General features: G+C 38.7%; 2 protein-coding genes across 6 annotated transcripts; one reads left to right on the top strand and one right to left on the bottom strand.

Moving 5' to 3' along the window:
• Positions 1-4,107: 4,107 nt before the first annotated feature.
• LOC102684477 (E3 ubiquitin-protein ligase TRIM39-like) lies at positions 4,108-10,585 on the bottom strand. Its single transcript, XM_006637999.3, has 7 exons — positions 10,551-10,585; positions 9,321-9,898; positions 7,997-8,092; positions 6,693-6,926; positions 6,430-6,577; positions 5,232-5,258; positions 4,108-4,922 (listed from the first exon to the last, which is right to left on the bottom strand). Exons 2-7 carry the CDS (start codon positions 9,894-9,896, stop codon positions 4,378-4,380), a joined length of 1,626 nt encoding a protein of 541 aa, XP_006638062.2. The 5' UTR covers positions 9,897-9,898; positions 10,551-10,585; the 3' UTR covers positions 4,108-4,377.
• A 2,096-nt stretch (positions 10,586-12,681) lies between these two features.
• On the top strand, positions 12,682-25,090 carry LOC102684280 (butyrophilin subfamily 1 member A1-like). Of its 5 annotated transcripts, none has more exons than XM_015361624.2 (9): positions 12,682-12,772; positions 13,888-13,962; positions 16,171-16,434; positions 18,579-18,860; positions 19,506-19,613; positions 21,599-21,625; positions 21,970-21,999; positions 22,858-22,884; positions 24,398-25,090. In XM_015361624.2, the coding sequence occupies exons 2-9, from the start codon at positions 13,890-13,892 to the stop codon at positions 24,928-24,930; spliced, it is 1,344 nt and encodes a 447-aa protein (XP_015217110.2). In that variant the 5' UTR covers positions 12,682-12,772; positions 13,888-13,889; the 3' UTR covers positions 24,931-25,090. The 5 variants fall into 5 exon arrangements, with proteins under 5 accessions (XP_015217110.2, XP_015217108.2, XP_015217107.2 ...); XM_015361622.2 differs by having other exon boundaries at positions 16,141-16,434; XM_015361621.2 differs by having other exon boundaries at positions 16,087-16,434; positions 19,509-19,613.
• The last annotated feature ends 1,028 nt before the right edge of the window (positions 25,091-26,118 follow it).

Below are 26,118 nucleotides of genomic sequence, written 5' to 3'. Positions count from 1 at the left end.
TTATTTTATACAAGCTGAAATATTGGATACATCTTACATTTATAAGATTCTTTTAACATTAATGCCACTTATTGTTTAACGTAATCTCTACTAAACCTGATAATATTACAATATATCAACCTAGTTCAAACATGAATGACAGGTCTGCCTATTCCCACCTGCTCTCCAGCCCTTGCTCACTGTCACTGACTCCAGAGAGGTTTTATCAGAAGGGATAGGAACATTGTTCTTCAGGCTGAACAGGTCAGTTTAGATACAATAAAAGAAGTAAGGTGTGCCATGTCTCTAGTATCCAACACTATCGCCAGTTAAGGTGGAGGATTAAGCAGAATAACAGTCTTCATCGTGCAATCCATATTCATCTTAGAGCAACTTTGATGTTTACATGCAGAGACCATGAGCTAAAATACTGTACGTAAACTCAGTGCCAAAGAAGAGTCAGAGGGCGGGACTGAAGCTGATTTGTGCTAGAGTGACAGTGAGAAGAGGTCAGATACTGCAGTGTGTGAGTAAACAGTCAGGTCAGAATTGGAGCTACTGTGTGCTGGGATAATTGAACTAATATATATGTTTTTACTGAGTTTAATGTATGAATTATACATTTCAAACTTGTGTAAGAACTATAGCTAGATCTGAAACATTTGTAAAAAACAAATAATATTAACCCCTTACAAAACTGATGCTTCTCATGCATTCAGCATTTATTGCACTATTTGTGCATCATCTGAAGTTTTATTTTTTAAATAAATACAGGATAAGAAAGCTCTAAACCATGTGTTAATAATTGAATTTCTGTAGGTCTACACTACATTTGCTCTCAGTATATACAAACATCAAAACAAGGTTTATAGTAGGAGACCATTTGGTTCATCTTGCTTGTTTGGTAGCAAATAGAAAAAGAATGTTTGAATCGTAACTCTTAACTCTTAAACCTCCTGTTCACCTCCATGCATCAGCATGCATCAGCGTCAGCATGCGTAGGCAGCAAAGGAACAAGTTAAAGGTTTATTCCATGCTGAAGAGAGATGAAAGGAAACAACATTTCGGCTGTGGAGCCTTCTTCGGGTGTGAGCTCTGTGAGTGATGTAGACAGTAAACATAAAGTTAATGCTCTGACTCTTCTAACCCATGGTTTTAGTAAAGAAGCTCTCCTTTCATGGTACCAGACTGCTAGTTTCTTATCTGATGAAAGTAACAGAAAGATTCATTTTGATTTCAGGGCTAATTTATAAAAAAAAAATTGGTTTAATTTTTATATAGGCACATATACTGTATACTTATTCTATTCTAAGGATTGTATTCAATAATGTTTGAGTTTCTCAATTACTTAGTCATCTCTGGAACTCGGTTAGGTTGTTTGTACCCCATCTGTAGGACTTTTAATTGTCATACAGCTTGTTGGTGTCACGAGCGTAAACCCCTCCACATAAGGACGCTCCAGCCCTTCCTTGTTTTTCACTCATCTCCCGCACCTGCTCCCTGTTCCAGCCCCCTTTTCAGTCGCCCCTTAAAAGCCAGACGCCTACTTTATTCCGGGCTCTGCATTGGTTCCCATACCAGGCGAGTCCGGGACCTGGAAGCGCCTGGTCCCGTCAAGGTTTTAGTTCCTGTTCCTGTTCCTGTTCCTGTTCCTGTTCCTGTTCCTGTTCCGGTCCCGGTCCCGGTCCCGACCCGGTTCTTATTTTATTCTCATCTGTCTTGGATGGATTGCCTGGCTTTGGACTTTTGCCCCGTTTTGGATTCCCCTTTTGGACTCAGCTCTGGATGGTTTGCCTCGGCCACACCTCCCCCGAACACCCCCCCTGTTTTCATCCCCGACTCCCGCATGCCTTTTCCCCCACGTTTTTCTTACTTTACCCCGGATTTTGTCATCTGCATAGGGTCCGGAAATAATGCTTCGTTACGGTTGGGCTGTCTTTGTATGTCTTTGTGAGCTAGTATGTTCTTTTGATGTGTGGATTAACCTGGCTGTGGTCAGAGAGGGGAGACAGTGACCTGATAGCGAATGCATTAATAGTGGGTCCAGGTCAGTGACTTCATAGTGTACCACACTACTGCCCAAAGAAGAGCTGTAAGTGAGCATTCCTAAAGCTCTGCTGCTGAACCTGACACAGACAGCACACTAGTCACACTAGTGCTATTTTTATTATATGTGTTTGTGAGTGTGTGTGCGCGCACCAATGTTGGTCATTGAGATTTTCTGTGGTTCCTATGAGAAGATGACTTGTAGGTGCTACTTGGAAGCTTGGTTTGGTGAGGGTTGGTCCTTGGTCCAAAACATTTGAGAACCACTGTTCTAGATTTTGTGTGTGAATCTTCCAGTTGTTTTATCTTCTGGTGTCTGAGCTCATGAACTGGGTGCAGATAAAGCTCAGGAAGTGTCATATTTCTCCCAGCAGCAGCTGCTTTGGATAAAAACATCATGCTATAGCCAATATATAAAAATATATTAAATAGTTTGAATAGTTTTTGTTGTTGCTGCAGTGTATGCCTACATTTTACTTTGTTCAATTTTTACAGTTTCCAGAATGGACTTGGCCAAAATGTGGATCATTTTCCAAATGCCTAGCTTTAATGTTACTAGCTATAATTTTTGTCAAAAATGTCATAAATGTCTCCTTAATGACAATCTGTAAGTCAGAAAAATGTTTGTCACAAATGAGCAGAGTGAAGAAAAATTAACAAGAACTTTTATACTTGGAACAATAAAACAATTTGCATGAGGGTCTTTCCCATAAACTAACAGGAGCATTACCTTTTCTCTCGTAGCCTAATATCTAACATACAGTAAGGACTTATGAAAATACTGAAACAAGTTGAATAATTATTCACTTAACAACCCTTTGAGTTGTAAACCAACTAATTTACATTATTCTAAATAAGCAATAAATAATAGAAATAAAAGACAAAAAGGATGAAAAAAACACAAAATCCATGATCCGCTGTTCCGCACCTGTCTTGGGGGCTAGTGTGTGGCGAGACCTCTGGATCTTAATGCGTCCAGATTTGGTTTAAATATTTTGGAACCTAGCCAGCCAGGTCTTGAAGGATTTGATTGAGTGGGTTCTCTGAGTTCTCAGGAAGGCTGAAGATCCGTATATTCTTTCTTTTCCCCCTATTTTTCAAATCATCAGTATGATCATCCATTTCATGCTCCTCTTTTTCCAGTGCTTGTAGCTTGTAGATCTTCAAACAAGTCAGCGGCATCTTCCACAGTCGTGATCTTTTGCTTGACTTCAGAAGCCTGCTTTTCATAGCTTTCAAGTTTTCCGCAGGAGTGTTTGCATGATTAGACTATTAGAGTTTTTCCTCAATTACTTTGGTAATATCAATATAACCTTGTTAATCGCTCAAATTGCTTGGCAAAGCACAAGGCAGAGTGGTGCGATCAGCATTGCTGGAAGTTCTTAGTTGAACAGCAGGCTGGCTGAGCAAGCTTTCTGGAGAATTTTTGTTTTGAAATTTTGATTTTTTTTGTTTCTTTGCGGCATACTGTCAGTTTCTTTTAAAATATTCTTCAAGGCTCATATGAACATATCTCACATTAAAAATCGCACAGGGTACATTTTTGGTAGATATTTATGAAAATATCAATTAAATGGTGTGAAGCTCTACAGGATCGACCATTACCTCAATCTTGGACCTCCCATGTTCTAATTTTTAAAACTGGGTAAAAAAAGGTTTTTCTGACATAAGATTTGAAGTCTATCTTTTTCAACAAGTGTTTAGTGTGACCCACCAGGGACTGGTCAAGACAGAGATACACATTCTCCTGGGCTCTGGACTGTATTGTACTGTAATGTGCTATGACTTGCTCTGAGCTATTGTAGCATATTGTAGCAGAAGCAAAAAAACACACAAGAATGAAAATAGAAGTGCTGATTTTTTTTCAGTTAGAATAGCATAATTTCACAATCCTTAAAAAAACTACTCTCACCAACCAGCCAAAAGAAACCCACAACACAGAGTTAAAGGTGGGGGTCTCTACTGACAGAAATCAGGTAGGTCATGGTCTTTCTTTAATTTAAGGATTTCTCCAAGAATATTGTAACCAAAATAACACGTTGTCTCCCATTATGTCTGAAGAGAAACATTTGAAGCAGAATATTTTTACTCCACGTTTTTGCATTTTATTGAATTGAATTTTATACAGAATTATAAGCTACTTTACTAACCAGAAAAAGAAAGTTTTAATGTGTTCTAGTTTTTATGTTTTTAGAAACCGTTTAAACCACATATCACTCCCTGTGGCTCGGAAGTCCAAAAACCTTTATAAATTCCCTGTGGTTTAAATGATTTTAAAATCATAAATCATCATTTATGGTACTGGTACTGGGAATTATTTTTGCTGCTCCTCCTACAGATCATTTGCTTCATTCAGTGTGTGTGATTGGGAGGAGAGATGATCAGGGGGACTGTGTTTGTACCTCCTTGACGGAGACCTGGACTGAAGTATGGATAGAGTTTTTCAATGAAAGTGTCAGTGAAAGTGTAGATATGAGCCTTGGCCTCCACATTGTAAAAGGATAACACCCCCTCTTCATAATCCACATATACCCCCACCTTCTGGGGCTTCTTCCTTAGGGGGAGGAGTACAGAGGGACCAGCAAGAGCTTCATATTCATTACCCTTCCTCAGACGCAGAGTCCAATAACCATTCTGAGGGTTGAGTGTGATCTGACCCTTTCTTTTGATAGTCTCTCTAGCAACTCCTAAATCCCACTTAGTCTTCTCCCCCACCTCCACCTCCCAGTAATGTCTCCCTGAAGTGAAACCATCCTTTCCCAGGACACAGACACAGGAACTAAATCTCTCTGGATTGTCAGGAAGATTCTGTCGTGTGTCTCCATCTCTCACATGTTTCCCGTCCTCAGACAGGATGAGCCAGGGATGAGCTGTATTGGGATCTAGAGTCACATCAACTGTGAAAGAGACAGGAGACAGGAAGGATAAAATAATCTGTATCTCACAAATCTGTCAAATAAAAGTATATGAAGGAATGACTAATATTCAGATGTTATTAAAAATAGCTATGTTTTAAACTGAAAGGAAATCATTTTTTAGTGATCTCATAAATTTCAGAAACCTATAGATTGAAATACAAACTGATATAGTACTCACATGGTTTTTCTCTCACGAACACATTTTAATACATCAATTTACTAGAAAATTAGATTTTATTGACCGCTTCTACCGCTGTTACAAATTCCTCTCAAATAAGATAGACTCACCTGCATATTTGCACACTCTCTCAAACTCTGGAAACAGAAAGAAAGATGTTAGAGAACAGAAAAAACACTCCTTTTTCAACATTATTTTGGGTTTTGTTTATTTTACTGTAGTTTCCTGGGGTGGTACAGTAATATACAGTATTGTGTTGTCTGACAAGTTTAGCTGTTGATCTTTAAACTACAACAGACATATTATCACACAGTCAGCCCTACACCATCCCCCTGCCATCAGTACCAAGCTAAAGACATTGTGTAACCAACAGCCCTCTTCACATGATGTCTGAGCTATCCATTTGTGATGGAGCTGAGACTCAGTGACAAAAAGCAGGTAATATTCAACAGCTAGTGGAGAATAATCACATTTTAGACTGGACACAAACACATTCTGACACACAGTCTTCCTGCAACACACCTATTCACATCACAGATAGCAATGAAGACGCACCTGTTCACGTGAACTGTTCTCAATACAGATAACAGTGAAGAAGGAAAACACCTAATAATAATAATAATAATGTTTCTTTATTAGCCCTATACAATTTCTTGCATTAGGAATTTGTCTTTTCACATACCCCAGCTTTTCTCCATGGAGACACAGACAGGGAGAGAGAGCCTGGGGTCAGAGCACAGGGTTTGCCATTGTACAGCACCCCTGGAGCAGTTAGGGTTAAGGGCCTTGCTCAGGGGCCCAACAGAGTAGGATTCCTCTGCCAGCCACAGTATTTGAACCAGCAGCCTTCCAGTCACAGGTGGAGATCCTTAGCCACAGAGCCACCGCTCCGCTGTTCATACAGCTTGTTTTTGACACAGACAGCAATGAAGACACACCTTTTCACACTGCCTTTTCCCAACATAAATAGCAGTGAAGGAGGAACAAACCTGTTCACATTGCCTGTTCTCATCACAGACAGCAGTAGAGGAGAAATATACTTGGTACTTCAGACTTCAAGAACACCATTTATGACACATTGATTTAAGTGAGTTTCTAAATAACGAATACTGCAGTACTGAAGACTTTATGAATATATACTGTACAAGTAGGGAGACGTTTGACTATCATACAGTTGTCTCTGTAAAAACTGAAAGACAGTTGATGTTTGTCACTATTAGTGCCCACTGTACAAAAAGCCTTGTATTCTCTTAATGAAAGTTAAATACTGTTCTTTGTTATTCATTAAAAAACAGAAATAATACAAACCCCTTTCTGACAGCTTATTCACTTCAGCTCTGACTGTTTCCTCCAGCTGACACATGGCTCTCCTCACAGCCCCCAGACAGAGGTCAGAGGGAACAGTTATGTCAGACCAGTCCTTGAGGTGTGGAGGGGAGCAAAGGGATGGAAAACTCTACAACAGGAGAGATTAAATTACTAAGGAAATGATTACACTTGTAAGTCTGCATTTAAATTATTGTCTTAATGTTAACATGGTTATTTCTCTCTTCTCTCTGTAGTGTGCTGACCTGTAGAAAGTGGAGGTGGTCCTCACTGTGGGAGAGCTGCTTCAGCTTAGTGCTTCTCTTCTTTAGCTCAGTGATTTCCTGCTCCAGCTCTGTAATGGTCTCTTCAGCCCTCCTCTCTGCTGCTCTCTGCTTGTCCTCAATCAGCTTAATGAGCTCAGCCTGGCTTCTCTCAATGCAGCTCACAAGTGCAGTGAAGATCCACACACTATCCTCAATCTCTTTCTGTGCATAGTGCTGAGAGGAAAAAAAAAACGTATATCATGAGGTAACAAAAATTACAAAATTTAAAGAGAATGTAGATCTTTTACCTCAAATAACCCAGTCCTGACCTGGATGAAACACAGCAGTCATTCAGCACCATTACATAGCAGATCAGATGGAAATACTTTCATCAATTGAAATACCAAAAAATCCTTAGGGAGACCAGGCTGTACAAACCCTGAGTGGAATGTATCCAGGACATTAGGTTTAACACCTATACTTTAATGAACAGTGCCATGGGCTTGTATTAATGTCTCTAGTCACTGCAGTTGGGTAGTGGTATGGAAACTGTGATATAGGAGGAAATGCTCTTTCAAGAAGAGTACATGATAGTGATACCCGCTTTTCCTTTGGGGTCTTACATCATACTAAATGATTACAAAGTGCTTTACACATAAAAGGAGACCCACTTCATTCACTACTGAAGTGCACTACCTTGGTAACACAGAGTTATTCTGCAACAGCAGTCCCACTACACAGCAGATCAGGTGGAAGAATTAGAAATTGCTTTACGAATTGAAATAAGGATGAGCTTTATGATGGCCATATTGTACAACCCCAGTATTTAATTTGGTCACGGCTTAGTGTTTATCAGTAGTAACATTATTAAGAGTGCCATGGGATTAGTGTAACATATCTCTGACAGTACAGTATACCACAATATTGGGACATGTTCACTCTATCTGGGAAGGATGCTTGCTTACTACCACTCCATCAACACTATAACAATACTGTAGCAACCTGCTCTTATTCAGAGGTCTCACACACATTGTTCAGTGTCCAGAAGACTTCGGTGAGTCAATGAGTTTGCCATATGAACATTCATGTTGTCTTCATAAAAATACAAATTTTGTTTTTATTTTCTGTCAGTGAGAATAGATGAATTTATCCTAACTATTAAATGAAAAATGCATTGTCCTTTAACTGGAGAATGATATTATAATACTTCTCAGACTTCATGAATTCCTTTGTGTGTCTGGGAGAGAACAACTATCCCATCTCTAAAGTCTGCAATACCCCACATGACTCTTGACATGACTCACTTTGCTGAAGTCCAATTCTTGTTTGATATACTCCACCTTCATCAGTCTGTCCTGGATCATCTGTTGTACTTCTGCCTGAATCCTTCCCAACTCAACCTGCGGACAAACAATAGGATTAGAAGCATTTCTGTAACTGCGGTTGGAGTACAAATGAGCTGCTTAATAGACATTCACACAGACACTGGACTGGTAAACAGAAACTTACACTGACCTTCTTTCACTACAAGGCACCCAGGTAAAACCCGGACTCTGAAACTAACAATTATTTTTACAGTATATAGCTTTCGTCATTTCGTCAGTTTTGCATTCAACAATTTTTATCATATTGGGAAATTATATTCTTGATGTTATATTATAATTTTTCATTTTCCTATAATGAAAAAAATGATTTGTCTTCCAAGCTTCCTGTTTTCAATGTAATAAATGAACTAGAACAGCTTCACTAAACCAAAACAATAATCAAACAGTGAGTTCAAGGACATGCCTCAGTAAAATTAATACCACATATCTCAGAGTGTTGTCTTTTTAACAAAAGACAGTTAGCATCAAAGCACAACATTGCTGTTCATGTCTACCCAATTTATCAATGGACTGAACTGCTTGTGTCTTCTTATTGTTCCCCTTCCTGAAGAGAAGGATTTTGTAATAGTTCTATAGTTACTGCCAATGAGACTGCAAAACCAGCCATTCCAAATAGCCAGTACCACAGATTAGTGCAGTTGTGTCCAAATCACTGAGTGTGATCCTGTAGGAGGAGACTATACTGAAGCTGGTGCCTTTGATTAGCTTGTAAGAGCTACAACTGCCAGCAGGAATATCACTCTGCAACTCACAACAGGCAACCCACTGAAGTTAAGCAGGTGTGAGCCTGGTCAGTACCTGGATGGGAGACCTCCTGGGAAAAACTAAGTTCCCTGCTGAAAGGGGTGTTAGTGGGGCAGGGTGTTTCTCGAAAAGAGTAGGGGTAGAACCCCGGTGTCCTGGCCACATTTCCCTTTGGCCCTTACCAATTATGGCCTCCTATAATCCCCATCTATAAACTGGCTTCATTACTCTGCTCTCCTCCCTACTGATAGCTGATGTGTGGTGAGAGTTCTGGCGAACTATGGCTGCTGTCGCATCATCCAGGTGGATGCTGCACATTGGTGGTGTCCCCATTACCTGTAAAGTGCTTCGAGTGGAGTGTCCAGAAAAGCACTATATAAGTGTAAGCAATTATTATTATTATTATAACTGAGTGACAATACATTTCATCACATTTTGTATTTAACAACAGTTTTTAATATTACTTTTGTACTAGCAAGTAAACGGTTCTAAAACTCACCTTTTTCTCTCTGCATTCCTTTTCTAAAGGAACAGCATTGTGTGTTTTATGGTCTAACTCAGTGCAGAAATGGCAAATGCAGGTCTGGTCAGTCTTGCAGAACAGCTCCAGGAGTCGCTCATGATTCTCACATAGCCTGTCCTCAAGGTTGTAAACTGGGTCAATTAACCTGTGCTTTGTTAATTTAACAACATTGTAATGTGGTTTGATGTGAACTGAACAATATGACGTGAGACACACCAGGCATGATTTCACAGCCTTCAGTTTTCTTCCAGTGCAGAAATCACAGGGAACTTCTCCAGGATTAGCAGAGAGTTCTTCATAATTGCTATCTTTTGACTCTCTGAAATGTTCAATGACTTCTGCAAAGCTTTTGTTAACACGGAGGACAGGTCTTCTGTAAAATGTCTCCTTACACAGTGGACACTGACACACTTCACTGTTGTCCCAATATTTTCCAATACAGTTCATGCAGAAATTGTGTCCACATGCAGTGGACACTGGGTCGGTAAATATATCCAGACATATAGAGCACTGGAACTGCTCTTCAGGCAGGAAATGACAGGATGAAGCCATTCCTGACAACAGAGGAGCAGTAAAAGAGAATTAGGTATTTCAGACATACACAAAAAAATGCACAAGGTAATAGACAGAATATATTTATGTACACTAAATTATAAGACCATTATAGTAGCTTATAAGAACACAGCAAAATAGGAAACTATAGACTGGGCTGGCTGGGAGAATTTTAACTGGGAAAAACAGCACTCTGGGAACTGAGGCTTAAATCACTAATGAAACTAAACATACCTTCTCTAGTGTCTTTCCTAATGTAACACCTTGTAACACCAATTGTGCTTTAAATATTATTCCTAAACCCTAAATATTTAGTTTGTCATGTTGTAAACAACCTTTAACAGTCTTCAGCAGATTTTCAAACTCTATATTATTGTTAATGATACTTGCAGTTGTCACCTCAAAACACTTTTTTCAGTTCAGCCCAGCCCACATGCCTATATAGTCTGTATAGTTTCAGTGCTAAACTGTATAGTTTCAAGCTGCATGAGAGAGAGTCCCAGTTCCAGGTAAATTTAGCTCCCTGAGCTCTTTATTAACACTCTTCTTTCATTCCACTGATAATGAGACAAACCACAGATCATTAATTATTCACAGAAGAATGTCAGTGTAGCACTGCATTTAGTGAAAATGAAAGAGTTCAGCAGCTCTTACCAGTGATGGCGTCCAGATCAGCAGTTCAGTTTCTGTTTCACTTCTGTAAAGTGACTCCTCCCTCTACTGCAGGGATCAACAACCTTTCAGAGGGGGCGTGTCAAGAGTTAGCTCTTGTACTTATTTTTTATGGAATTGTGTGATATTGATACTTTTTTAATGTTAATCATAACCCTACTTAAATGTTGATTAATTAAATGTAATATTTAAATATAATAATATCCAAAATTGCTACATTTATACGCACATCTAACCATTTAGTGTGATCCTTATTCTTGCTTTCTTTTTCAGAGTTCTCCAATCTCGGGCTCATAGCTTCACACTTTATGCATCATGCAGGCCTCTGAGTTTTCAGCTGTTAACCAGTTAGGGGAGGGACAAAGAACTGAATTAATGTGTGAAAATACCTCTGATTCAGGTATCAGCTGACGAAGCTGATGGGGCAGCGAATGTTTGTGTTTGCAAGGGAGGTGCTATGGCTGGACAGCCAAGAGTTGCCAGCTGCAGGTATCACAGATGTTTAAGAGGAGCTGTGGTAACTGCTGGGTGTATTGCCAGAAAAGCAGCAAAGAAAGAGCATGTTGGAGTTTGGGCATGTGGTGTAACCAAAGTTGCTAGGGAGATGAAGTGGCAGAGAGTCAAAGAAGCTGTCAGCTTAAGGTGCCATGGAGATGCATGTGGAATAGTGTCCACATTGAAAACAGAAGAAAAGAAGCAAAATGAACACTTGTGACACCTGTGACTCCACAAGCGAAACGTTGTGTTTCCTTTCTTCTCTTCTCAGCATAGATTGAACCTTTACTTGTTCCTTTGCAGGCTACGCATGCTGACACATCTACCTACAGTACTTGAACTCTCCACATTGTCTACTGGGGCTCTGGTAGACAGTAAAAAACATGCCTAGGATCAGCAGAGGGTGAAAGGTAAATAAAACAAGATAAATGAACGTTGGTCTGAAAATTAGTTTATTAGGAAGTTTTGACTCTGTAGTGGAAAATTCTTCATCAGAGGAGCAGGACACAGTCTTGTGCAGATTCAGTTTTATTGAGCTCAATAAGGACAGCAACATGCGCTGGATCTGCCATGCCGAAAATGCTGTTATTCATTTAAGTTAAATGACAACTGAGCCACTAAGTATAGATATCTGTACTGTATACTGATTTTTCTGTTTGTATTCTAATAATAATCTTTTCTAACAAAAAGCTTGTATTGCAGGTTAATTTTTTTCTCAGTGCGTCTGTAACTCCCATGATGTGTGTTAAATTGCCTGCATTAGCTTTATCAATAATATCATTCTTAATAGGTTTTACCCAATGTTACTTTTAAAGTTCAGGGTAGCATGTGGGGTCTAGCTCACACTGTTGCACCAACTTACCAACTTATGCTCCCTTGCCAGGAAAGCAGACCTGAAGATAGAGTAGTTAAACAGAAGGAACCTGTAGCGATGCATTGGTCAGGACCCTATGCAGACGGTATGTGGAAGTAAGTGGAAACGGACACTCAGGGAGAAGACGACAAGGACCTGGTTAGGTTGACAAACAAGGGGGCATGACAACAGTTCGGGGTGGCTGGACCCAGATGGTCAGGACGCCGTGATGAAGCCTATGCCGTCGGGTCACTCCAGGACCTGCTGGTAGGCGGGCTTCTGGGTGTCCATCTTCCAATGCTTAGCCCAGAATATTAAGAACGGCTGGCTTACATAAGGAGGGGCAGGATAGGAGGCAGTGGCACATAATCAACTAATATGTGAAAGATCCAGAGCGCCTTTAAGAGGAGGGATTACGATCATCACAGAACCAGCAGCTGGCCAGAGGTTCAAAGGCACTTGGCCATACATCAGTGTTTTTTGTACTGTATTTATTATTTACTGTTCATACTGTTTTTATTTTTCATTACTTACTGTTTTGTAATGTTCTGTGCATGTTATGTGAAAACGTTGTCTATTGCACTGTGCACATCCCGAGAGAACAGGGCGAATCCGAATCCCAATGTACATGTACTATACGGCAAATAAACTCCTCTCTTTCTGTTTGTGCCTTAGCTGCACATCCTCCCACTGTGATATAGGCTCCTCTTCACATTGAGTGAAGAGTGAGGGTGAAAATGAAACAGAAAACAGAAGCTAGATGAATGGGGAAGTGCAGGATCTTACAAAACCCCAGAAACAACTTTTCTAGCGTTGTTGGATTTGAAATAACCTGCACTTTGAATTAAAATTAACGGTAAGTTCCTAAACTCTAGTGATAGAATTCAAGAGACTGGGAAAGGTTTGTGTGTTTGTGGGATGTTACAACTCACAGTATGTGTGTGCCGGAAATTCTGTTACATCTGTTTCCTGTATCCTTACTCTGAAATCTAATGTAGAAATCAAAACTGAAATATATTATATTTTGTGATAATGCCATGCATATTAGAGCAGATAAATAGAGTTTGTTTTAAAGCCAGTGATTTCAAGTGATCATGAGTATTGGAACACACTAAATTTAAATGACGTTTATGGTGTGAAAATTAGTCTTTGGTTGTCTGTCACTTTGCATTAATAATAGCTAGATGTCTCCAAACCATTAAGTTAACCAGATTGTGCAATAATTTAAGATCTGTGGCTTAGCTTATGTAACTTTGCTGTACCCACTTTGATTTCTTATTGAGCCTATTGTTGGGGTGTTCTGACTTCTTTTTTTCTTTAGCATGTAAAATACTACTTAATTGGATTTAGATCTGGTAATTGACAAGGTTAGTGTAAGATGTTCCCTGTTTTCTCCTGAAGAACGTCTTGGTTGATTTGGCTGTATATTTTGGATCATTGTTTAACCTACTTCTAATATGGTGAAGAGAATTGGTAATTACAGTTGCACTTTCTTCTACACAAACAGGAAAATGCTCCTCTAAACTTCAGAATGAATTCTATAGCTATCATATTAGCAAGGGTGAATGATGGAGTTACAGTGGCAGCCACACATGGCATATTACATTAGCTCAATGGCTGACTGGTTTCTAAAGAAAATCAAAAGATTTATAAATACATTTACAAAATACATGTTCAAGACCATATGACCCTTTAACAAAAATGTTAACAAGTTGTACTTGATTACTATTTCACTCTGGATGTTTGTAGTGCTGTAGTTACAGCACAGAGAGACACACCTTACTGCAGCGGAACTGTCACCATGAGTGTCTGTAATACACAGTAGTCTTCCGTTAGACTGTGATTCTGAGTGTCTACAAAACTGTGATTACGCACCTCCCTGCAGCTAGGACTGTCACTCTGAATGTGACTAGTAAGAGTGTTTGCTCAAGATGTGAGAAGGATACTGACAAATACTATCTTTTATCTCAGAAATGAAGTGGCACCACTGGGAGTGTCTTCTTACCTTTCATCTGTTCTTCCACAAAACCTTGGTTGCTAGATCAGGTACAGTGAGAAAAGTTTCCATTTCCATTTCATTTACCTTCAATTTATCTTTGTGACTGAGACATGCACAATGGATTCCACAGTCTATGGTCTATTATGTCTTTCTTGTTCAGCTAATTGACAAACAACTGAGAATGATGGTGGTAAGTCAATCTAGAAGCTCCAGGGAGGTGGTACTTTATTAATGTTCACCTCACTGGACTGAAACCTATCAAGTTGTGCTGATCACCTGTTATCTTTGAGATGTTCAAGATCCAGATCTCTGACTTAAGAATAAAGATGAACTGCAGTATCACTGGGTCAAGCTCCAGAGCTACTGAGCCTGTATCAAATAAATAAAACAAGAAAGCAGAACAAAAAGTGATTATATTCATCTCTAACTCGCACTGCTTTTAAATCTGATCCAATGAGAGATTTCAGTATACTTATGCTGAACTGGATTACAAGTGCCAAATCACAGCCACACAATTATGGCCTGAGGGAATCCCAGGTTCAAGACCCTGATTATAACTTTGAGCTAACAGAGAGGAAGCCCAGTGTCAGGTTCTGTCCAATAGACTGATTTGTTATTTTATATGCTTGTATACTGAGCTGTAAATTCATTAGATTGCAGGTGTTGTATGTATTTTAGTTAGCTTCTGTTCAGTGTGTGTAGTTGAGAAGGTGTGCAGTTTGTAGTTAGTGTGTAGTTACAGTAGTTCAGTCCAAAGCTGAGGTTCCCAAAATAGCTTGAAAGGCAGCACCTTTTCATCCTCCAGTCCCAACAGAGACTCCGTTAAAATCTAAAATCACAGAACAGTAATTTGTGCTCATATCCAAAATAATAATATAATTTTCAATCCTTTCTGAAAGTATTGCCAATGCAAGTGGTCTTGAAAACCCTTGAAATACAGTTATTAAGTGAAACTATTTTCTCATAAACCAACAAATTAATGGGCTAGCAATTACTGGAATACTTCACACACAAACAGCACAACCAGTGAATGTAATCAATTTATACCAGCAAAATCAAAACACAACACCACAGACTTTATATATCACAAGATACAAAACAACCTAAGCTTCACAACAGTGTATTTAGCAACCAAGTAAAATCAAATATGGCAACTAAATATTTTTATACTACTATTTATCTGGTGTGGTAGTCCAGAGAAACTCCAAAGTCGGTCAACAATTTATCAATTCTCCAGTAAAAGCAAATATTTGCCAAAATACATAGCGCCCAGTTTCCCTAACTTATAAAGTAGCGACAATTTCATGTTCAATTGCATTTGAATATCCTTACACATATACACATGAGACATTTAAAGCTTTGTCTGGAAATGGAGACCAATGGGGGTTCTAATGTGTTTAACTGACCAGTTGGATCAGATTTGATTAGATATGCAATATCTGCTCAGACATAAACATGGCAAAAGATCCATATCTGATCTAATAAGTTGAAACAGCTGTCATTCAGCACATTCTGTTAGGGGAGATTCTTAGGTGGTCTTTGCATTTTACTTTTGTATTTCTGCAATTTCAATCAAGTGAATGTCCCAAAGACTCCTGTCCCTTTTTTTCATAAATATAAACCAGAAGTGTTAAAAAATATACAAACATTTTTACATACTGAACACAACAATAACCTATCTAGCAATGCCAGTAGTAAATTCAATTGTTATAGAAATGTACTTTTTTCTTTTTATTATTTTTTTTCCATTTTTTTTAAAGCACCATTCCAGGTCCTGTCTTTATAAAAAAAAAGCATGCAGAATCTTTTTTATATTCTTTAATTAGTTTAGTTTTGTTATACAAGTTAGTAAATATATAATAGAAGACCTGGAAAGAAAATTAGGGCATCCTAGGTGTTGCCTTTTGAAGAAAGGAAAAAAATGTTATTTTTTTCAGACTAGATGACCAAGTGGTTCCCTTGAATTAAAACCCTAACCAGGCGTGTACTGTAAAGTTTCCAAAATAATTCAAGATTATTAAAGAGTACAGTACATCCATTCCAGCAGGATATTGACCTTGGATTCCATTTAGGCAGGGCTAAATAAGGAAAACAATGCATGACTGCAAAGTGTCTGCAGCCTGTTTCAGTGAGTTTGTATACAAGGTGGAGGCATGTTATTTCTCTTCCAGAAATGTTTCAGGTTCTTGGCCCAGCTGATCCTGTTGTTGTTTTCCCTGGTGAAGATGCTGTCCTGCCCTGTTACCTCTCACCAGACATCAGCACTGGGGACCTAGAGATCAAGTGGTTTCGAGAAGATTACAGAACAGCTGTGTGTTTATACCAATATGGGAGCTATAACTTTGAAAAACAGAACCCTTCTTACAGCGGAAGAGCTGAGCTTTTCCCAGAGGAGCTCCCCAGAGGAAACATGTCTCTAAAACTGAAGGATGTGAGGCGCTCTGACCATGGAAAGTATAAGTGTGTGGTGGAGTCTGCAGAACATTATGAAGATGCTCTTATTGATCTGTCCATTAGAGGTGAGTGATTAATCAAGCTTTTAAAGATCATGGATCTTTGGAATTCAATGTTTATGTTCAGTATATTCAGTCAGATATTCAGATGGGACTGTAACGAACAGTTCTTTCCGGACCTTATGCAGACGACACAATCCAACGGATTGAGGAAACACTAGGGAAACGTCATGCAGGAAAACGGGGCTGAAGACAGGGGGGCGTGTCCACGGTGCGCTGGTGCACGGGGGAGGTGTGGCCGAGGCAAACAATCCGAGAGAGTAGTCCTAGGGAATATCCAAAACGCAAGGGTAAGTCCAAAACCAGGAGATCCATCAGAACAAGAATTAAAAACCACGAAGGCCGGGTCGGAACTGGCGGACGGGGAACGGGAACGGGAACAGAGGTTAAAGCCTTAACGGGACCAGGCGCTTCCAGGTCCCGGACTCGCACGATATGGAAATCAGATGCAGAGCCCGGATGAGCGTCAGCGCCTGGCTTTTAAGGTGGGCTGGGAATAGGGAACAGGTGCAGAGAATAAAGTCTTGAGTGATAGGGCTGGAGCACCATTAAGGAGGGGGAACTAATATCGTGACAGGGACTACATTTAATGTGATGGATATCTGTTATATTTGATTGATGAGATACAGTGACCCTGGCAGTAACCCCTCAGTTCAAAATTTAAAACTCAATTTTTTTATTTTAAAAGTTCCCCACTTAAACAGGAAATTCAAACTTAAGAACAGCAGTCCAGAGTAACAACACTGGAAAATTAGGGAGAGAAAAGTGTCACAAAAGATGCTGGCTTGTATATAATTTATATGGAGGATGGATGCTTGTCTAATGGTCTTTTTAAATGGTCTAATGAGATTGGTGTCACAGTACATTCTGTGATAATAGTATTTGATGTGTTCTGTCAACCTGCAGTAGAAACCTAAAACTGAAAAACACGTAAAGTTGAGACTGATGTAGTGCTGTGGAAGAGCACGGAAGGGAAACTCTACAGTCTGTTTTGTGGCGATTTTTCACTTGAGAAACTCTGTAAGAAATTCCCTTGCTACAATATGTTCATTCTCTTCTTACCGGAGTTCCTTGGCAGTAATTATAGCTGAATCAGTTACTGTGTTTCTAGACATGAAATGAACATAAACATTATTAATCTGCTTTTAGTCTTAGCCAAGAGATGTGCACTCTCTCAAGCAGTGTTTATGTGTGGTGGATTATTGTTTTTTTTTAATTGGGATCACCTAAGGTATAAGGCACTGTAGCATTGACAAAGTCAAGTTCAAGTTCACGTCTGTTTGTCAATCCAGCCATATACAAGTATAAAGTGGAATGAAATATTGTTTCTTGTGGTCCACGGTGCAAATACAGACAAGACACTGACATAGGCATTGCAGACAGGATACACATAGTGCAAAGTGCAGATAGAGCAAATTACTAAGGCAAATACATAATAAAATATGCACAAAAACACTGGTGGAATTTAAACCCTGTTTCTGGAATTGGAGTGGGTGCAAGTAGATTCCAGGGTGTTGTGGAGCCTGTTACAGAGTCTGGTGGAGCTAGCCCATACATTGCGATATCTTTTTCCAGATGGTAGAAGGGCAAAGAGTTTATGGGAGGAGTGGTGGGGAGCACTTGTGATAGATGACAGGAATGGAAGGGAGGGAGGCTCCAATTATGTTTTCAGCTGTTTCCTCAATTAGCTGCAGGGTCTTGCGGTCTGAAGCGTTGCAATTCCCAAACCAAACAGTGATACAGCTGGTCAAGGTGCTCGCTCTCAATGGTGCTTCTGTAGAATGTGCAATGATGATGATGAGCAAAACGAGGGCTAGCACTTAATGGTTGTTAAGATCTGTTACTATAAGTATACAAATAACAGGAACATTTAAAAAAAATACAGTTAGCCTTCAAATGAAATATGCAATCATATGCATATAAAAAAGAAAAGAATATGCAAAGATTAAGGATATTTTATTAAGTAAATATTTTATTTAAGAAAATTTTGAAGAGCTGACTGTAAATCACTGCACTTAAATTGGAGTATGCACATCTCATCATTCCTATTTTAAAATTTTACAATAATTTTCTTAGTTTACAAGTCGTTTGAATGAATCACAACAAATCCAGCTCCGCGTTCTTGTCAATTTTTTATGATGAATCCACAGCCCTGGGCTCCCAGCCCTCAGTGTCTCTCCACTCCTCTGGAGGAGATGAGGACCAGCTGCTATGTAGATCAGAGGGGTGGTTCCCTGAACCTGCAGTGATCTGGACAGATAGGGATGGAAACGATGTGACATCACTGTCCAACACCACAGTGGAGAGGGACAGTCTGGGGCTACTTAATGTCAGGAGCTACATCTCAGCCAAACGGGAGTCCAACATTTTCTCCTGTCTGTTAAGAAGTGCTCTACCTGAAACAGACTGTGGATCACAGCTTTACATATCCAGTGAGTACTAAACATGAACATTGGAGTCTAAATATAAAATATTTGAAGTATAATATACCCATTGTATAACTTACTGTATACTTAAACACAACCCAAATCAGGAAATAATTACCAGAAACCAGTTATATAACTCTCTGATTTTCAGGATTACTATTGAATCCATGACAGGAAAGGGGAATATTACATTCCTTGAAGTCTCACTTAAGAGACATCCCATAGGATGTTTAATGACTAATAAAAATGTAATGGGTGACAAGCTAAAAACACCAAATGTTTAACATTAATTTCATTTCAATCTGCTTCTGATTGGAACTTTTTCTGCAAAATTGGAACTATAAACTAAAGTTACATACTATAATCTCATTCAGTACTGTGCTGTAAAATAAAGGACTCAGAAATGATTCACATTTTTCAAAAATACATTATTTTTTAATTTGAGTCATCATGGTTCTTCTTTTTTTCTTTGTTCTCAAGACTCATTTATTGCCACACAGGATCTGAGCTGAAAAAAAAAGAACTTGGACTTTCCAGTTGTCTTATGCTTCAGAGTTAAACCTGCAGCAATAATCTTTGAATTAACTTTATTGGATATCTGATTTGTGGTTTTATTTTATTTATGGTATATATTTCTGTGCTGTTTTCTAGAAGATGTTTTCCCTGGACCTTCTAGATGGATGGTGTGTCTCTTCTTAACAGCAGCTTTTACCATGGCAGCATCAGCACTTTTGGTGATCCACTGGAGAAGAATGGACAGTATGTAGTAAATAAAGCACTTTGGAATGGATAGGGCTTTTTCAGATGATTCACAGTAATTGCTTAAGAACATAAGGTTGTTGCACACAACAGAAAGCCGTTGAATATGTCTTGCTCATGTGGAAGTTTAGTTGCTTAAATTTCATCCAGGATTTCGTATACAAATTTAGAGTTTGAGCACCTGGCTGTAAAGCCTAATAAAGATATTGGTATTGACAAATTCTTTTTTAAAAAACACTTTCTATTTTTAATCTCAAATAAAATCCTATTTGGTTTCTAGTTTTATCCTTGTATGTTTGCTTGACGGGTAAGTGTGAAGCAGTCCCCTGGGTTGATCTTAGACATACAGTACCCTTTAGGACATAGTTTAGGAAACGTTCTCCTGTTTCCCTTTTGTCTAAACTCAGATAATTGCAAACACATTTAAAGAAAACAACAAAGAACAAAGATTTATGGAAATTTGTTTGGTCTGCATGGAAGCTGTGGTCAGATTAATTTGCATGAATTTGCTTGAAGGAAGTACAATAATTTTAGTCTTTTGGAAACATGACTTGAGTTTTGGAAAGATAATCTTCCCTGGATTTGTACCCGAATGACAAAAAATATTGTTTTGGTAAAACATTCATCATCTATTTTTCAGAAGTCTTTCCATGCTGGTTATCAACTATCAGCAGGTAGCAAACGAGAGGAAGATGAAGTAAATGCTAGAAAAAGCCAGATTGTTTATTTGTTTTGTTTCAGGTATTAAAATAATACAGTACTGGAGATTCTGTATTTACCAGATTATTCAGGTCTTGCAGTTCTTGTGTCATGAACGCTCCATGAGGACGTGATCCATACTCTTCACCCAGTGTGTCATAGCTACAAATTACAATGTATTATGTTCTTGCCCAAGTTTTGATAATATTTTTTTTAGATCTGCAAGTACACGTATCTCAAGAACAGCCCTCATTCTCATTCTTATCAGAGACACTAGTAGTGCTGATCACTGGGAATCATTGTATCATTTTGTTGTGGCTTTCCAGTCTCAGTGCAGACATTTTGGAAGATTTACACTGACTCTCTCTCACCTTGTACCACAGAGTGAGAGCTGATGAGAGCAGGCTGTTCTTCATTAATGAGCCTCATTCTCCTCAGTGCCCTGTGTTGTACTGTTCAACTCTAATGAGCTCTTAGTGTGAGTTTGGTAGCAGTTAAAACAGTTTCCACACACTCTACTGAGCACATCACTCTTGACTAGAGTCACTACAGGATCTTCTCCATTCTATATGTTACAGGATAACTACAGTATAATAGCTGACTAAATAGTAGTCACCTGACCATCACCTGACAGTTGGTATCAGTGAAATAGCAGGATTCAGTTAAGCAGCTTTTACAGGAGGTTTGCTTAACAAACAGAAGAACATTTTTACTAACAGATTTTGTATTTTTACTAACGACTGTATTAAGGAACCATTATAAAACTTTACACTTAATGTATTGCTTCATTTGTGTACCTACAGTACTTGTGAAACATCTAGACTCATTGTTATGTAAAAGCACAACAAGGGGATTTAGCAAAAACAAAATGCAACATATTAGTCAATGCTCTGTATTTGAGATGTCTACCTACTGTACTTGGCCATTCCAGCACATACTGTATAAGGAGGAAAACATACAGTACATACTTTGCTTTTGGTTACTTTATTTCCAAAGTGAAAATATATATGATCTAAAGATGTTCAATAAATTGCAATTACCGGTTTTGTAAAATGGATTAGCCTTTAAGTCAAATTTACTGAATTTGACTTTGTAATTCAACCAGAGAATATTGTCTGAACTCTAGATAGTAAGAGAAAATGATTTAGCAGTGTTTAAATATCAGAGACTTTAGACTTTTTGAAGTTTGTTCTTAATTTACAAACTGAAAATATTTAAAAAAACAGCTGCTGTCAGTGCAGGAGCCTTATCAGTGATAGTGACTTCACTGTCTATGTTTTTTACAGAGGAGGAGAGGCTGTGGGAATCTAAACGTAAGTGAATCAATAGAGCTGGTGTTAGGAAATGTCTCTGTAGTAACATTACATGCAGTATTGTACAGTGCAGGATTGCATACACATTCTAAAGTAACTGGTTTCTGGATATTTTGATTCTTGTAGTTTTTACTCTTGATAGTGCTTAAAATACCATACAAAATAATTCTGAGTTCTAGTTTGGTTAACTGTTTCATGCCTTTTAAATTTAGCTTTAAGCATATAAAGTATTGCTCATGTAATTTCAGATATTATTTTATTATTGTTTATAGAATAGGGTTTCTTATACTATTAGAACATTGTTATGGCACTGACTTACGATTTACATCTTTCATTATTTGCAGGAAATACATTAGTACTTCTTAAAGAACTTGGTAAGTAGTCCACAGTATGTCCTGTAAGATGAAAAATTCAGCCTGAAATAAAGTAGAATTTAATAAATCCACTGTAGTTTCTTGTACTAAACCATGCTGTAATTTACAGTTCTCTAATATAAAACACTGCTATAAATTACTATATGGTAGTATGGAAAGTTATCCTGTAGTTTGGGATTTTCTGTTATAGTTTGCTACAATGTAGTTTACCATACTCCACTTCACTTTGTTAACAATGCAGTGGAGGTGAACTGAATGGTTAGACACATCACTCGATGACGTTGATATTAGTTATTTTGGAAAATATGACCGTATGTCATTCAAAAATGCAAAAATGGTATGAAAAAAATAACTAATCACATCATCAAACAATAAATTATGTTTCACCAATTATGTGACTTAAAACTGGTTAGAAAAGTATCTCTGTAACAATTTAAGTTTAGTAACTCTGCTGGCTCACATACTGCATAGAAGGTGAAGGTTGGTGGGCCTTATGGAAACAGATACAACTCAATTTTCATCTATTTTACAGTGCAAATAGAGGGTGCATTTGAACATGCAAGACTGTAAACATCAGAGAAAATAAACTAGGTGTCTTTCAATCCCAAACTAAAAACAGAATGTTTTCAATATTGTGTTGTTTCTTAGAACTTGGGATTTCTAAAAAGGCTTGAGGTACCTGTCAAGCAGACAGATGTGTCACCAATGAGCACAGGCTCTGTGGCCACAGTCCCACACTGTTCACTCACCGAGACATGCCTTCTGAGCAGCGCAGCTCTCAATTGCATCAGGTCCTACTCTGTTCTAACACCTTCTCTCTGCACTTCCAGTAATGATCTTTTTCATTGCTCTTTACAGGAGCAGAGGGGTCCATTCCTCATCAAGGTAGGTACTGTACACTTTAGATGTGAATGAGAACAAGAATATAGTAGGAAACTGTGTTTCTGAAAGTGTTCTTAGAAACCAATAAGACTCAAAGGAATGGTCCTCTTACAGTGTGCGAGACATTTTACCATCAATTGGTTTGTCATGGTAAGGAAGGACAAAGAACAAAAGTCTGTAGATTTGCTCCAGAAGGAAAGAGGACTACAATCAATGGTTCTAGTTTGAGAAGGGCTAGTAGAGTGAATAAGAAGATGGGTGAGGTTAAAGTCCACAAATTGTGAAATTTGCTATTACATGGGGATAAGAGGTGCAGAGAACATCAAGGCATCGGTAGGTGCAGAAACTGGAATAGTGGTACAGTTGGAATTTTTTATTATAAGAGCAGAGATGTGAGCTGAAAAGGAGTCAGAATGAAGGGATTGATTAATTAAATAAAGGAATGTTTTGTGAAACTAGAAAAGGAATGGGAAAGAGGGAATGGTAATGTTGTAGGACACCTGGTGACTGAATAGAAGATATAATGCAAGACCTGGGGCTGAGAAGGTGGAATCAGGAACAGCAAGGTTTAAAAGGGATGAAACCGGGTTCGACGAGAGAGGTACAGTACTGTAGATTGTCTGCTGAAAGAGAGTTGCAGGATATGGCTGACTGTGAATTGAAGGAGAAAAGTCTGAAAGATATGGGGCTTGCATTTCTTTGGGTTGGGATTTTAACAGAGTTGCAGTGTTGTGAACAGAAAAATACATTGTGAATGAAATGGGTAATAGGAGGTAATTAATAGGTCATGTTAAGTGCAAATATCAGGGCTTGGTGTTTGAGCTCAGGATAAGACATTGGACAGAACTTGGGTCAAGTAGGTGACATCGGGAGCAGCAAAGATTGAAACCAGGGCTGAAGGCACCAAAGGTATTGAGTTTGGTGCATGTTTGACACCAGAGATAGAGGCAGAATAAAGAACAGAGGAAATGGTAGAATGAGCAGGGGGTTGAAAGAAACAGGAACAAATAAGGACAGTACAAGAACAATAAAAAGAAAGTAGACAAATAAGTAGAAAAGCAGATTCAGAAGATAGGATATTAAGAGTAGAAATAAAAAAGAAGGATAAGGCCGAATGGAAGATCTGAGAATCAGCCTCATAAGAGTTAGGAAAAGAGAAAAGGAAAAAAAAAACATTGTGTAGGACATTCCTTTTGGAGGAAAGATGTTTATGGAGAGTCCAGTCTTTGATAGCAGGAATATTTAAATATTTAAATTGGAGATGTAGTAGGGGGAATGATGATATTGGAGATGGTGAGATGATGGTGAAGGTAAAGATTCTATAAACAGAGGAACAGCAGGAGCAGATTTGGATATTTAGGGAAATGTACAATGGTGAAAAAAAACGATCCAAAGATTAAGCTGGTTGAGAATGAGAAGCTATAGAGAAAAGCGGTGAAATGGGTTACGAGTTGTAAAGGATAGCTTAATTTTTAGTGTAACCTCTCCTGTACCAATCTGTCCTGTTTTGTCCCAGCAGAGTATTTCTCCCTGGATCCTCATACAGCTCACATTGCTCTCATTGTATCTGAGGATGGGAAGAGAGTGAGAAGAGGAGAAGAAAAGGATCTCCCTGACAATCCACAGAGATTTGATTACTGGTCCTGTGTCCTGAGCAGGGAAGGCTTCACCTCAGGAAGACACTACTGGGAAGTGGAGGGGAATGATGACTGGACAATAGGAGTGACCAGAGAGTCTGCAGAGAGGAAAGCAGGGTTTAGCTTTGTTCCCCAGGGTGGCTACTGGGGTCTGTACAGTGGCTACTCTGGTTTCTCTGCCCTCTCTGACCCTGTAACACCTCTGCTCTCCAGTCTGAGGCCAAGGAAGGTGGGGGTATGTATGGATATCGAGGAGAGGAAGGTCTCCTTTTACACAGTGGAGTCCAGGTCTCATATCTACACTTTCACAGACATGGTATTTAATCAGGGGGAGAAGATCTATCCAGTCTTCAGGACTCGTGATCGTTGTCAAGACCTTGTGCTGCTACCTCCTGTCAGATGTGGAGATTAAACACATCACTGAATTATGAAGACAGACTGACCTCTATCATAGCTGTCAAGAAATGTTTTAGATATACAGTATATTAGAAGACATCAGTATCAGGAAGTATATATTCTCAAAGTATTCACTGAGTATTTTGCACAAAACATAATAAAAAATAATACTCTTGTGTTGTTGGTTATGAACAGAGGCAATGAAAACAATAGGAATTTAATGAGCATTGACATGTCTGTAATTAGATATCTGTTCACTTTTTGCTGCTAGAAAAGGAGGAAGACAGGGGTAAAGGAGCTGTCTGCCCAAGTGCAGCAGTGAGTAAATGTGTGAACAAGATAGAGGAACAAGAAAAACTGAGAACATACTATATAACAAAACAGTTCAGTCTGGCTGAAATAGCAGATAGTGGAAACTCCAGGGAAGCTTCAGGCTCCAGCAGCTACCAGTAAGAGTGAAAAGGGTGTTGAGATGTTCCATGAGGAAGTGTTTTTAAGACTGTAATGCTGTACAGATGTAGCCATTCAAAATGCGCGGGCGATACCGCATTATTTTGCGGTGCGCTTTACGCAGTCTACCGCGAGTTACCGGTAAATACCGCGAGTTACCGTAAATTCTCCTATAATACCGCAAGCTAAATAATAGTATCCGGAATTTCCGCAAGGTGGAGCTAGTAAAGCTCAACCTCTCATGTTTGAGCTGTCGCCATCAAAGTCTTTAACGAAGATATTACTAATAGTATTAATAATGAATCACCTTGGACAAGCTGTAAACTCAAAGTATTGCCCTGGTCCACATTCTTTTTTTCATTGACCGTCTTTGTAAAAGTAACACCACAGCATTTCGCAATCACGCATTTGTTTCCAATCATGCAAAGTACAGTAAATTTTGAGAATCGATTCACCATGCCTTTCACATGCTCATAAAAGAGATTGATTTAGGAACATAAACATATTACCGTATGCAAACTGTACTGTGTACAGTATGTATATGTATATTTAATATCTTAACTGTGCCCGTTTAAGTATTGAATATTTATATGGAATTTTACCACTGAAGGGAAATCTTAGTACCTGAGCATAAAAATAATAGGAGCATACTGTAACGTGTGTGAAGGCCATAAACGATATTAATTTTGGAACTTAAACATACAGTATATGGCTGGTCTCGGTACTTTAAAGAAAACATACACACCAGTATTCC

The sequence above is a fragment of the Lepisosteus oculatus genome, chromosome 13 (genome assembly GCF_040954835.1).
Source record: "Lepisosteus oculatus isolate fLepOcu1 chromosome 13, fLepOcu1.hap2, whole genome shotgun sequence".
Lineage (NCBI taxonomy): Eukaryota > Metazoa > Chordata > Actinopteri > Semionotiformes > Lepisosteidae > Lepisosteus > Lepisosteus oculatus.
This window is presented reverse-complemented; position numbering and strand designations above follow the sequence as displayed.